Source organism: Pterocles gutturalis, unplaced genomic scaffold (assembly GCF_000699245.1).
Source record: "Pterocles gutturalis isolate BGI_N339 unplaced genomic scaffold, ASM69924v1 scaffold9866, whole genome shotgun sequence".
Taxonomy (NCBI): Eukaryota; Metazoa; Chordata; class Aves; order Pterocliformes; family Pteroclidae; genus Pterocles; species Pterocles gutturalis.
In genome coordinates, this window is record NW_010100384.1 from 58226 (window position 1) to 72382 (window position 14157).

General features: G+C 33.1%; 1 protein-coding gene across 1 annotated transcript in view; it reads left to right on the plus strand.

Annotated features, from left to right (window-relative positions):
* The window catches only part of VPS13A (vacuolar protein sorting 13 homolog A (S. cerevisiae)), a gene marked incomplete at its 5' end in the record, with an annotated part of 70097 nt that extends 56940 nt beyond the window's left edge, over positions 1-13157 (plus strand). The window contains 14 exons of the mRNA XM_010079596.1: positions 738-884; positions 1451-1532; positions 2861-2930; positions 3431-3536; positions 4502-4615; positions 6850-6995; positions 7147-7228; positions 8224-8337; positions 8804-8879; positions 8992-9155; positions 9494-9539; positions 9798-9921; positions 10835-10949; positions 13095-13157. Of these exons, the coding sequence (XP_010077898.1) occupies positions 738-884; positions 1451-1532; positions 2861-2930; positions 3431-3536; positions 4502-4615; positions 6850-6995; positions 7147-7228; positions 8224-8337; positions 8804-8879; positions 8992-9155; positions 9494-9539; positions 9798-9921; positions 10835-10949; positions 13095-13157 (1449 nt within the window). The remainder of the gene's footprint in view (positions 1-737; positions 885-1450; positions 1533-2860; positions 2931-3430; positions 3537-4501; positions 4616-6849; positions 6996-7146; positions 7229-8223; positions 8338-8803; positions 8880-8991; positions 9156-9493; positions 9540-9797; positions 9922-10834; positions 10950-13094) is intronic.
* Between the last annotated feature and the right edge of the window lie 1000 nt (positions 13158-14157).

Consider the following 14157-nt stretch of genomic DNA (forward strand, 5'->3'; position numbering starts at 1 on the left):
CCAGTGAAAATTGAGATTATTTATTCATAGAATGGTTTGGGTTGGAAAGGACCTTAAAGATCATCGAGTTCCAACCCCTGCCATGGGCCTAATCCATTTGAAAATCCTTTGTTATCTCTGTCTAGAAAAAATCATATTTGTAAAAAAACCATAAATGTTTAAAAGCTTGCTATAGATGAGGAGGTGGACTGGGTGCTAGTTTGGGGTTTGTTTGTTTGTTTGTTTTAGCAAAAAAACTTGTGTTTTTCAAGTGTCTTATTATGGGATAATTCAGCTGTGTCATTTGACCACATACATACGAAAAAAACATTCCAGAAGTTATTCTGGAATATACAAGCCCATTATACTCCAAATGCTGCTGTCTTTGTAGATAAATTCTAGATACTCATTAGAATTGTATTGTACATAAATTAATGTAGTGTAGGTAAATGAGCCAATTTTAATCTCAGACATAGACCGTTCCATACTACTCTGCCTTTCCTCAAAAAAGCCATGTATTAAACACTAGTAATACCCCAAAGAATGCATTGTTTTGTAGTTTTACTTCTATTGAAATTTATGACAAAATTTTATTGTTTTTATTTAAAGTAACGTTATGACATCTGAGTTAAATCTGCAAAAGTTTTACTGCTAAGCTATGTTTACAATGTTAATGAATAGTGTAAATTTTAAAGTATATTATAAAAAGCAGTCTTTTGAAACAAATGCCATACCAAATTTTCTTTATGATGCAATAGGTATGTTTAACTCCTAATGGAATGAACATGAAAATTCAACAACCAAATGAGATTCCTATCAGAAGGAATTATCTACCAGCTTTAAAAGTAGAATATAGTTCATCTGCACATCAGAAGTCTTTCAGAATTCAAATTTACAGGATACAGGTAAGTCTTGTCAAAAATGAGCTAGAGTTATTAAGAACGACTTTTCTGAAACTTGGATTTAGTTTTGGAGTTGTTTGGATTTGTCATGTTTTGAATTGGATTGTACTCATTGACTTTAATATCAGTGTTTCTCAATCTTTTGAAATATTTCTGTATAAATGCTTCTGGAAAAATAAGCCAGATGACTATGACTTTTCAGGAAAAACATTTACCATTCATCTTCCTTCCATGCTTTTTTTTTGGTGGCTTTTCTTTACAAGCAACAAAAGAATAGGTACAATTTGTTGTCTTGCATATGTTCAAGTTTTTAAAAACAAATGCTTTATGAAAGTGGTCTGTTTATTACCACCAACTAAGAGAAGCTTTTCTAGACTATTTGAATTGGATTATTTCATTTTGAAAACAGAGATATTTTGAGCCACAATAGCAGGTCTGGGTCTTTTTGCTTTTGAAGTGGTGGAATGCTATAGGTAATGCTCATAATTCTTGTGTTTGTCCTGATTTTAAAGTATTTCACTATTGAAAAGCTAACATGCTACACCTTGTCCTGTCCTTACCCCTATTAGATACAAAACCAGATTCCTGGAGCCATATTTCCCTTTGTGTTCTATCCTATTAAACCTCCAAAGTCCATCACCTTGGATTCAGGTTTGTTTTTCTAGTTTGGCATAATCCTTACTTCTAAAATGAGAAGATAACCTGCTTGTACTGAAGTTAACCATGTCACTTTTATCACATGAAGTCTGTATAAGCTTACTGACTACAGACAACAGAAGTAGTAATGTTAGAGACAGGGGAGCAGTTGTCTCTACACAGAAGATATGCAGAAAACAATTTAAACATTTAACAATGAGAAGAAAATAAAATTTCTTTAATCCACTGATATCATACCTTTTAAGCACATCTTTTTGACACACGAATTCAGTGCTCTTGGAGAGCACAATGTGAAGGTTATGTTTGGATCAAGCTTAAAACAGGCTTTTGATAGTTGCATTCAGACCATAACTGAAGCTTAATGCTGACTAATGTAGGAGAATAATTCCCTGCTGAAAATTAGAAAAAGATTGAATTGTTGCTTATCTTGATGGTAGTGAATCTGTTGCACCATTTCTGTGTTACTTGCATTTGGAGTTCCAGGGCAGTGAGGATTCACTTTTCATCTTCAGTCATCTGATTTTTCCCTACTGCTCCAAATAAATTATCTTAATCATGTTGTTTATTTCTGTCTTTGCTTGCATGCAATAGATGACCTGAAATAATCTTAACTAGTAAGTAAAGAAATGTGTGCCAGTGCCAGTCTAAACTCAAAATTGCTACATTTGGCACCATTTACAAGCTCTGTAGATGGCAAATTATATTTTGCCTGTTTTGTATGTAGCCTTGTAGCTTCTACATTGCTTGAAGCGTAGAGCTCAATGTCAGCTTACTATGTGATGAACTTAGTCTTCCATTAACTTGTTCAGGGCAAAGTCACTTGGAAGACCAGAGTAATCTCAGGAGGGATTCTGGATTGAGACAAAGAATGCTGCTTGTAATTTTGTACAGAAGTTGATAAGATGTCAGGTGTTCATTCTGAATACGATGAATTTCAAGCTAGATTGCATAAATCTGCAGAATTCTTTTTTTTGGTTTACTTTCTATTTTGGTATCAACTGTTGCAAAAATTTTATTCCATGACTAGGGAAATTATATAAATCTAAGATTATGTCAATATTAATTTACTTTTAAATGAAAATGGTCCATTTTCAGAGATCAATGAAATAGACTTTTGATGTTCCATTTCATCCTTGTCTTCCTATTCCTTTCTGTTCCTGTTCTTTTCCCTCAGTTGTTTGCCAGTTGTATCCATTATGTAATCCTACTTTGAAGGATTGAGAAAATCTTGAACATATATGACATTTTCATATTAAAAATATAAAAGTATGTATATCATATAAAAACCTGTGCTGATCGCTTTTTATTTTACAACTTCATAGCACCAAAACCATTTACTGATGTCAGTATTGTCATGAGAACTGCAGGACATTCACAAATATCTCATATTAAGTAAGTATTTGGACACGTTCCATCTCTTTTGCTATTGGTTATGTTTAATCAAACTTTAATCAAACTTTAAAATCATTATAAGGGCTAACATAATGTAAGGTGATTTTACCAGCTCATTCTCAGAGAGATCAGAGCACTTAAATAGAGATGAAAGCTCAGCGCTCTTTATTATCCACGTAATTGTGTAGTAAAGCAAGGTTTTTAAGTGTCTTCTTAATGCAGGTTTTTAGTCTTTTTTAATTTAGGAAAAGCTCTGTGTTTTAAGGTGCTATATACAGTGTTAAATGCTGCTACTTGATTAAAATAGTTCTGGTTACAGGAAATGTGCCTATCTTATACCAGTATAGGAAGCCTTCTTTTCATCAATAATGGTGAATCCCTAAAAACAAACAAACAAAAATCTGAAGTCAATACATAAGTGGCCTAAATACCCTAGATTAAGTTTTTTGTTACACATTTTCATGAAACATGTTAATTACTGTTTTTTGTTTTATGTGTAGGTATTTTAAGGTCCTGATTCAAGAGATGGATCTCAGATTAGATCTTGGCTTTCTGTATGCACTGGTTGAATTCTTTACACAGGCTGATGTGCTGAGTGACCAAGAGGTAGAAACCTTTTGTTGTTTAAAGATTAATAGGTTGTAAGCTTATAATTATTCAACTTGTATTTAAAAAAACGAAAAAACAACTTGGTCTTCTGCATCCATAACACTGTTTAATTGCTGTGTCTGGGACTAATATGAAGCTTTGAGGTTTTTAAGAGTTACTGTTGCCTGAGGTCATAGAAGGAGATCAGGTTGGTCAAGGATGACCTTCCTTTCATGAACCCATGCTGGCTAGGCATAACTTTGCTTTTATTTCCACGTATCTGTCCATTAGAGCTTAAAAAAGTATTACTGCTTAGGGATTATACTAAAATAAGGAGAAAAGATTTAAAAGTTGCTCCACTGTAAATATAAACTGAAATTTAGAAGGAAGTGTGGAACAAAAGGAATTAATTTCTGGAATAACATTTCAAGCAAGATAGGAATCTTGTTAGAATTTTGTTAAGTTTATAGCAGAATAAATGGATGTAAGATTTGCCTACTATGGGTTGTTGTTCAGTAGATATTTTCATCTAAGTAAATTTGCTACTCTTGCATGGGATAATATATTAAATATCCCCTCAGTTTCCTGCTTTGTTTCTTAAGCATTTGTTTTGAATTTTAAAAAGAAGATTCTGGTTTTGCTGGGTTCTTCGTAGCTTGTTTTCTGGCCTGTGATAAGGGAAAACTAAATGTACTGTCCAATTCACAGGATGCCTATGTGGTTACCTTGAGTTTGGGGTTATTAGGTATGCTGATGTTGGCTTGTCTTTTCATACGTATGTTTCCTCCTCTACATAAAAAAAATGGCAGCAAACAGACTCTAGTTAAAAGTGCTCTAAAATGTTGACTCCTTAATTAAACGGTAAGATCAGGAAAGTAGAAGTTGTATTAGTCAATGTATTGTATCTCAGTGACAACTGCATGGTAGTTTCATATACTCAAAATTTTAAAGTAATATTTTTTTTTTTGAAAATGCATTTACAGCTAGAACTTTTCAAAAAGGATGTTGAATCTCTTCAAGAAGAACTGATGAGTGTGTCATCAATGGATACATCACAAATCAGCTTGTATGAATACTTTCATATCTCTCCAATTAAGGTATGCCTTTTTTGCACTACAGCCTGTGTTTGCTCTCTAACTCAAGGATTTTTGCCCCTTGCATGATAGTAGGAACTGTAAATGAATAAACACAGAGGTGATCAAAAATAAAATAAAAATGTCCTGGAAAAATGCTTTCATAGACTACTAACTTGTATGGGGTTTACATTAGTATTTATTAAATATTTACATTAAAAGTTCATTATTACATTCCCATCTATTATTTTTTTCATATACAGTAGTTCTTTTTATTATTTAAGACACCCATGCAAAATGCTATAGTTTTTGTGCAGACAGTGTGTTGTGGATTGGGGAATGAGGTAATTTCTGAAAAATGTATACTGCCAGCATTACTGGGCAGTGACATTTTCTGCTTTATAATTAATTACTCACTGGAAAAACAGTTTTGTTTTTTTACTTAAGTAAAGTCTACTCTGGGCTATTTCCCTGTTCCCATAAACGTTCAGGTACAGCTGTTGAATAGTATGAGCATACTTGCATGGAAATGACAGCCTCTTTCCCCAAATCTAGCTCTCATGTATTTTTAGCTTCCTGGTTTTCCTTTTTTTTTATTATAGCTGACATTGTTAAAGGTCATAGAATCATAGAATGGTTTGGGTTGGAAAGGACCTTCAAGATCATCAAGTTCCAACCCCCTGCCATGGGCAGGGACACCCTTCACTAGACCAGGTTGTTCAAAGCCTCATCCAGCCTGGCCTTGAACACCTCCAGGGATGGGGCATCCACAGCTTCCCTGGGCAACCTGTTCCAGTATCTCGCCATCCTCACAGTGAAAAATTTCTTCCTAATGTCTAGTCTAAATTTACCCTCTTTTAGCTTATACCCATTACCCCTTGTCCTGTCACTACACTCCCTGATAAAGAGTGCCTCCCCATCTCTCCTGTAGGCCCCCTTTCAGGTACTGGAAGGCTGCTATAAGGTCTCCCTGTGGAGCGTTCTTTTCTCCAGGCTGAACAACCCCAAAGATGTGATGGTACTTTGTAGGCTTTATAACAGTTTGTAGTAAGAGAATCTCTTCCCCATTCCATGGGAAATAAATCAATGAACAGTTTGAGTTTCACCTCTTTATAGTATCTGGTGAGATGTTGGAAACAGTCTGCTATTACAACAGGTAATTCCAAGAAATGCTTGGCTAGCTTTATGTCAACAACTTAGCCTAAGTCATTCCAAGTATATTTAGTGGCTGTTCCAGTGTATCTTTATTTAGATGTTCACAGGCGTATCTCCAGTTGTTTTATTATAAAAACTGCTCAAGACTTGGGAAAACTAAAATGCCCTTTACATGTTTAAGATAACAAAGTGAACACTTTGAAGCAAAGTAAACAAAAGCTTATTTTTGAATGTATTCTGTCATATCTGATAAGAAAAATTACATAGAAGAGATAGGATGGAATAAATGGGCTTCTGGTTCTAATAAAAGATTAGTCTTGAACAGTTATGAAGTCAATATAGAGCTGTGAATTAAGTGACAATGATTATGCAAAACAAACTATGTATCTTTGAAATGAGCTATAGTTAAGCTCTCTTATACCATAAATTAGTAAATGGTACATGGTGTTACCTTCAGAGATTTGGAAACAGCATGATTCTTTTCATCTGATTTTGAAAACTGCTGAATATACTTGTGCACTATAGAGCCCTGTGAGCAAGTTTCCTGAATGTTTTTCTGTTTTGAAACTGTCATCTTAATTTCCATGAAAAAAATATTTTGATTAATTCCGTTCTGAATGGGGTGGGGTGTTTCTTGTATACATATCCCAGTATTTATTTAGCACCTATAAAATTTGTGTTAATTATTTTTTTTCAGTCTTTTGTTTCTCATTCTTGCTTGGACAACATGCTATGTTATCATTTTCAATCTGCTTTGATTTTGGGTATTAGTTATAGAAACAAGATCTTTTGGAAACAAGCTAATAAAGTAAACTATAGCTAAAAGATTCTGGAGACCTTATCCGAAAACCTAAGTAAGCAATTTCAAGTTCTTGTTTTCTTAAAGGTAGTTCCAGTTATTCACTTTGCCTTTAAATGTAACAGGCTTTTTATTGCTCTGGGTGGTGTTTTTATGTTCTCTGTTTTGAAGTCAGTCTGATTTCAGTCAAGATTAGAAATGTCTTAGATTAATTTTTGAATCATTTAAAAGATTAAAAAGGTAGAAATATAATACTTCTAATATAATAAGCCTGTTATTTCCCAATCTCACTTTTGTCTTCTAGTTACACTTAAGCTTTTCACTCAGTACGGGTGGAGAAGATAGTAACAAAGAAGAAAGAAAGAATGAATTGATACCACTTCAGTCCCTGAATCCCCTGCTGAAGAGTATAGGAGCCACCCTCACAGATGTACAAGATGTTGTCTTTAAGTAGGTTAAAAATGTGATTGTAAGGTTTACTTCCAAAGATTAAACCAATATTACATATTGTTAGATTTGTTAGATTGAATAACAATATGTTAGATTTTATTTTGCTCTGCGTAATAAGGGCTTGCTTTTTCTCTTCTTTTTTTTTTTTTAGGTTGGCATTCTTTGAACTCAGCTATCACTTCTGTACTACACAACAGCTCCAATCAGCAGTTGTAAGGCACTATTCAAAACAGGTTAGAATAAGTAAATTTCAGCATTAGTAAATTTTGAAAGTACTACTGTGCACTTTGATTCTATGAAAATAAATAAAATTAATTTCAGCCTTGTATAGTTGTACAGAGGTTAAGCGCATAGACACATACAAAAAAACTACTCTTGGTTGGATTCTGTTGCCTTTATTTTGGGTGCAAGTACCGTTTCCAAATTATGACTAAAGGAAAAATGGCATGGAAAACAAAATAACTTGCTCAAATAGATAGTAGAAGCAAACACAATGCAGCTCTGATAGAGCAGAATTGGCATCAAACTGCTAATGCTTTTTCTTGACCATTAGTAGTATATGAATTATGATGCCCCTTTGGCCTTTGTGTACCCTTCAGTCCTGTCATTCAGTAGAGAGAATGCAGCAGACATGCTTTTGCATGAAAGAATTAGTTCTCGTCTATCCATCCATCATTAATAATAATAAATGGACATAGTAAGTTAGTGCTCTGTCCAACTCTAAAAGAGAAAAAACCTATATAGGGTTTTAATTGGGAAAGAAGTTATCTGTTGTTTTCTGACCTTCCTTTTCCCAGAGGGAAAATTTGAAATCTCCTAGGGGATGCTCAACCTTTTTAAAAAATTGAATTACACTTCATGTAGTTGTAGTTGTAATGTTTTACAGTGGCAATCAACAAAATTTTCTCAGCATATGCAAACAGAACAAATTTTGTCCTGTAGTTTGAGAGAAATCTAGGTAATGTGCTTGCTTTGTAAAGTATCAAGAACATTAATGTCAGTTATTTATGAAATGCTTGTAAGAAGTAATGTCTATTTGGCTGACTTAATATGATTTACTCACTGTAAGATGTTTGTTAATACAACTACTTCTACTTTTCCAAATAATTTTGAGGTTTTTATATTAGTCGTGTTACTTTCACTTTTTAAAATCTAGTTATACTATACTGTTTACCTTGTTTTAGTGTAATTTCTGAAATATTTTTCCTAAAAATTATTTTTATTTTAGGCTATTAAACAGATGTACGTTCTTATTCTTGGCCTTGATGTCTTGGGTAATCCATTTGGATTCATAAGAGGCTTGTCTGAAGGAGTAGAAGCATTCTTCTATGAACCTTACCAGGTGAAAATCTCTGCTGCCTTCTTACGAAATGTAGCACAAATACATAGATATGAATTATATTGAAAATGTGGATATATTAATACCTTTTTTGGTTTTAAATTTGCATTTAGAATTGAAATTTTAAAGTGCCAGGAAATGTTACTGGAAAACTCAAGTGAGCTAAAATGGAAAGAGTAGTCCATTTAGCTTAATTCACAGAATACTGTTTCTTATGGTTCCTATTTTAAAATAAATCTGCTTTTTTTCCATTTGCCTTAAAATAAACAGACGTAAGGGAAGGAGTTAGTATTTTAAAATGTCTTCCTTTCTCTCACAGGTGCTTTTGTGGGCACTTTCACACTTTCTCACTTGGTCTTGTGCTCTTGTCCTTTTTGTTACATATAAATTCCAATAAAAACTCAAGATTTAAAAATATGCAATGCATACTATTTGAAGCTCAAGATAAATGCATCCCTTTTTTTCTTAGGGAGCCATCCAGGGTCCTGAAGAATTTATAGAAGGAATGGCACTAGGACTTAAAGCACTAGTAGGGGGAGCTGTTGGTAAGTTTCAGCATTACCGTGGTAATATACTTAATAGGTGAGTGTGAATATACAATATAGGTTATTATTTGTAAATTGCATTGGTATTTTACTTTGTTTTATTTCCCAATAGGTGGATTAGCAGGTGCTGCATCAAGAATCACTGGTGCTATGGCAAAAGGAGTAGCTGCAATAACTATGGATGAGGATTACCAGCAGAAAAGGAGAGAAGCAATGAATAAACAGCCCACTGGCCTCAGAGAGGGTATCACTCGTGGTGGAAAAGGATTAGTTTCTGTAAGGAGAAAAAATTTATAAGATTAATGGATTTTATACAGGCAAGAGTAACAAATAGAGAGGCTGCCATAATCACAAGAGTTATTACTCTTTATTTTAATTCTGGTTTTGCAAATATATGGCCACAATTTAGTGATAAAGAAAAATGTACAGGGGTAGAAGAGAAGGTAGGCACTGTGAAGCAGGTGTGTCTAGTTCTGTTGACTTGTAGTCAGTTTCAGAACTGTGAAACTTAGGTAGTTTGAGGCTATTCAGTGGGGAAGTAGTAAGAAAAATGTAAACATTAAAAATATAATCTGAAAGCATATTTGTAATGTCTCTCTTATTTCTCTTGGTAGGGTTTTGTCAGTGGCATAACAGGAATAGTTACAAAACCAATAAGAGGTAAGTTTAGGTCTTCTGACACCTTAACTGTTCGAATGATGGTAAATTCTTGATATTTGATGAGACATTATAAATCTGAGTTATAAAACTTGTATAAAGATTTTTTGTTTCTACTGACTTTTAGCTTAAATGTTGTTTACATCAACTTTGTGTGGAGGAGACTATGTAGTTGCATATCAAATAAGATTTGTAATTAAATGGTAATTAAGTATACTAAGATTGTAAGAATAACTGATTTGCTGCACTTAATCCTTTTAGGAGCTCAGAAGGAAGGAGCAGCTGGTTTTTTCAAAGGTGTTGGAAAAGGTTTAGTGGGAGCAGTAGCTAGGCCTACTGGAGGAATCATAGACATGGCAAGCAGCACATTTCAGGGTATTAAAAAGTAAGTAAATTAAGTATGAAAAATGGCATGTGGCATAAAACAGACAATAGCAGTAGCAGTAGTACATTGTGTCTTTGTGTCAGTTCTGCATCAATGTTTCTGGATCTCTCAACTTTGTCATTTGAAAAACACATCAGACTTCAGGTATTTCTAGGATGACCAAAGAAACTAGTTTAAAAGCCTCAGTGATCAGACTTCCTTCAATTGCTGATTTTTTTCCTTTTACCCCCAACATACAGGAGCAAAGGACTTCTCAGCTGCAACCAAAGTTACTTTTTGTATTCTTACTACTATATGAGATGAGTTCCAAGACTACCAGGATCTGTCTTGGTTGTTCAGACTGAGATCTGTGTTGGAACTGCATATTGAATACTGTGATAGTATCACCTGTTGCTGTAGATTATCTCACACTGTAATGTGTAAAGAAGTAGAGAAAGTGTTTTGAGAGGGCATTTAGTAGTTTCATCTGAATACAGCTGTTTAATGGCCCTTTTCTTAGTGAGCTGGACCACTTCTACTGCCATAAGATTGACCGTCTCTTTTGTTTTTCTACTTTTAAGTTCTTTAGGAGAGAAATGCAAGAAAAATACCAGAGCAGAAGTTGTTTATGGCACAGGTGTCTTTAATTTTGAAGTACAATACTTAGACACTAAGTATTGCAGGAGTGTGCTGCCCTGTACCATCTAATTTTCTAATAATCATTCTCTGAAATAGATTTCTGAGTAAAATCTATGACTGTTTCACAGAATATCTACTCAGTGTCTATTCATATGCAAAAGTATGTATACAGGCAACAGTTGCTGTACTAGTAATTGAATTTAATTTGTATTTAAAATAATTTAGAACCTTTGCTAAATATTGTAGCTCAGTAGAGATATTGACACATTCCCTACATTTGCTGCTTTTTTGTCAGAGTTACAGATTCATCAGAAGATGTGATAAGCCTGCGCCCACCTCGCTTCTTTGGAGAAGATGGAGTTATTAGACCTTACAGATTAAGAGATGGAACCGGAAGTCAAATGTTACAGGTGAAGAAAATGAAAGATAATTTGGCATATATTTGAACTCAGCATACATAGAAATTAATATTTTACAGAATTTCCCATTTCTTAAATTCCCTACCATCCATTATGTAGTAACTCAGTAGTCAAGAAGCTCCTTTTAATTTCTTAGGCTTATGACCATTTTGGTGATTTAGTTGCTGTGATAAAACTTCTGAGAACAACACCACAATTTATACTGGTATATCTGTAGAGATTTGTGCAAGATACAGAGTATTTTGAAAGAAAGGTTTATATGTGTAATTAAAAAAGTTTGTCTTTAATTTTTATTTTTGATAAACACAAAGATACTTCTTTCAGTAATTTTATAATACACATTTTAAACAGTGACATTTTAATCTCAATTTTATGTAAAACAGCATTTTAAACACATGTAAAATAACTATGTAATACTATAGCCATTGAAAGAACATAAACAGTTTTGAAGCTGAATACTGTTTGCATGAAGAACGTGCTGAGCAGCAGTTATTCTTTAATTCAGCTGCCACTTAAGCAAATTTGACTCAGATATCAAAGTGGAAGTAATTATAACCGTTAATGCAGCTTACAAAAAAAATTTTTTTTCACTGTTAGAAGTAAAACTTCTTTTTAGAAATATTCAAGCATAAAAGAAATAAAAGTAGTAATTGGTGATTGCATGAATGTAAACAGAATTTTTAACATACACATTGAAAGATTCACAGTGTGCCAAGGAAATGTCGTCATTCTCAGTCATACAGAAATAACCTTTTTGGAGAAGTAAATAAGAATGAAGTAGCTTTTGGAGAGGATTTTTAGACTATTTTGAAAAGTGCCAGAGCTGTTTGTTTCATGTCACATTCCAATCTGGTTGTTTCTGTTTCTTCTGCATTTCATTAGTGTTGTCTTCTACCTCTTCTGGTAGAAGAGGATTGTTCTCTTTGGGACATCTCAGCTCTGTTTGCCATTCACTGGTGATCTCTTTCAGCAGACTGTGAAAGTTCTCTAATAACAGTATGCCTCTGCCTTTCTTGTAGTGAAGTAGCTTTAACACATGCTCTCCAATTTAAAGCTAGTGCTATAAAGCTGTATTACCTTAACTAGAACATAGTTAGAAGCTACTACTCATAAACTTACTTGCTAATCTTTCTCCTTTTATTGGTAAGAAAATTAATTCCAAAACATCCCCTTTCCTGTTTTAAAGTGTAAACAAATGCCCTGAAACAAATGCTAGCAAGCCAACAGTGTCAGCTCTAATGTGCAGAGTTCTCTAATGAACTTTGCATTGCTTTTGCTTCTTAAATTTGTACAAGTTTGCATTTTGGGTTTTTTTTTTTCTGAGAAACCTTTAAAAAATTCTGCAGTGTAGTATGTAATTCTAATTTGTCTGTGTTGGTTAAGTACAGTACCACCACCTTCCATTATCCAACTTAAAAAACCATAAAGACATTGACTTTTGTAATGCCTGTCATATTTTGTGATGTTGGCTACCATTTGAAATTAGCTAACATTGAAAAATTATATGTTTCATATTATTTTTCCACTACTAACAATTCTAAGGCAGTACTGTTGAAGAAATGTTTTGAAAGCTACAAACAGGGTTGTAATTCTCCTTATAGACAGTCAAATAAGAAAATAATGAATTGCGTAATTTTTTTTTCAGACATTAATTTTATGATATAGTATGTTTGATGTCTTAATCTCAAGTATACTAATGTTTTTGGTTCTTAATATTTCTAGTTGTATAGATATTTCTTAGTTTTGCATCAGCCTCAGTGTATTACATGTCCCCTCTCTGAAGCAGTTTGAATAGCATAATATTTTTTTATGGGGGGGAAAAAATATTGTTCTTCTCTTTTGTATTATCTCTGTGCATACAGGTCTGGTGACTGACAGTGTTGTACCATTTTCAATGGATTACTAGATTAGATTGGAATAAAACTTATTTTAATGATTTAGAGATTGTATAAGCTGATTAAAGAAAATAGGTTATAGGTAATTTTGTGTGCTCATACTGTTTCATAAACTAGGATGTCACTTCAGAATTTCTTTGTTTTCTGGGGTTTTATTTTGCTTTAATTAAAAAAGTTGCCAGACAAACTAATACTTCTAAACTAATACTTCTGCTTTCTTTTTCCCTTACCATGCTTTCAGAAAAGACAGGCCTACAGGGAGTGGACTAAGACTCACAATAGTAGTGATGATGATGACAGTTAGGATAATATGGACTGTAACAGCTATACATAGCCTTTGTCACATTCTCTTGACCTTTAAGTACTAAATGTTGCTGCTATAATTACCACTGAGAAATTGGGGTTATCTGATATTAAATTCTTATTTTTAAAACTGCAGAAAAATGTGGGGAAATAAACTGTATGATGATGAGTGCTAGGCAAAGAAGCAAAGAATATAATAAAATAGTCTTATGGATAAAATGAGATATTAGGTGAAAATAGTATTGAATAATATAAAGAAGCAGTAATACCATGACTTAGAGTTTATTTCCAGATCTGTTTCTATCAAGTGTATTTAACGTTTTTGCATTTACATAAGTGTATGACAGGTCTTATTTATAATTTGCTAGATGGAATGCTTTTAAATATGTTTATTAAAACTTATACTGAGTTGTACAGTAGTTATTGGTGTTAAAACACTGTTTAACTGTTTATTTCATAGTTCAAAAGTGTTTTGTCTGCTTTTCTTTTTAACAATAAACATGTCTGAAGTATATCTAAAGTGGATTCATCTGTTCTGTTCCAACATTTTTTCTCATGTTTCCTGGAACTAGATTATGTGAAAGCACTGAATGGCCTATAAATGTACATATGTTTTGATAAAATGGATATATTTTGAAAGGAACATTTAACATAAACCTCTAATTTTTCATTTATAATTTGTTTTACTTTAATTTTTAAATACTTATTTTTTGTATCATTTGGAATCCTCAATGTGTGAAATAGCAGTTTATTTATTTATTTGTTATTGTGACCATAAATTATTTGGTTCTTAAATATTTCTGTTGTACTCATAGCAACAACAACAAAAAAAGTAAATAGTCCACCCCAGAAATAAACCCTATGTAAAATCATGGACATCCGGAGAAAATACCAGTACTTTTACAGGGCTCTGTGTAGTAAAATATATGTAACATGCAAAAATATTTAGTTTTTTATTTACCTAAACACGGGGGGGAGGGGGGGAATTAACAACACTGAGC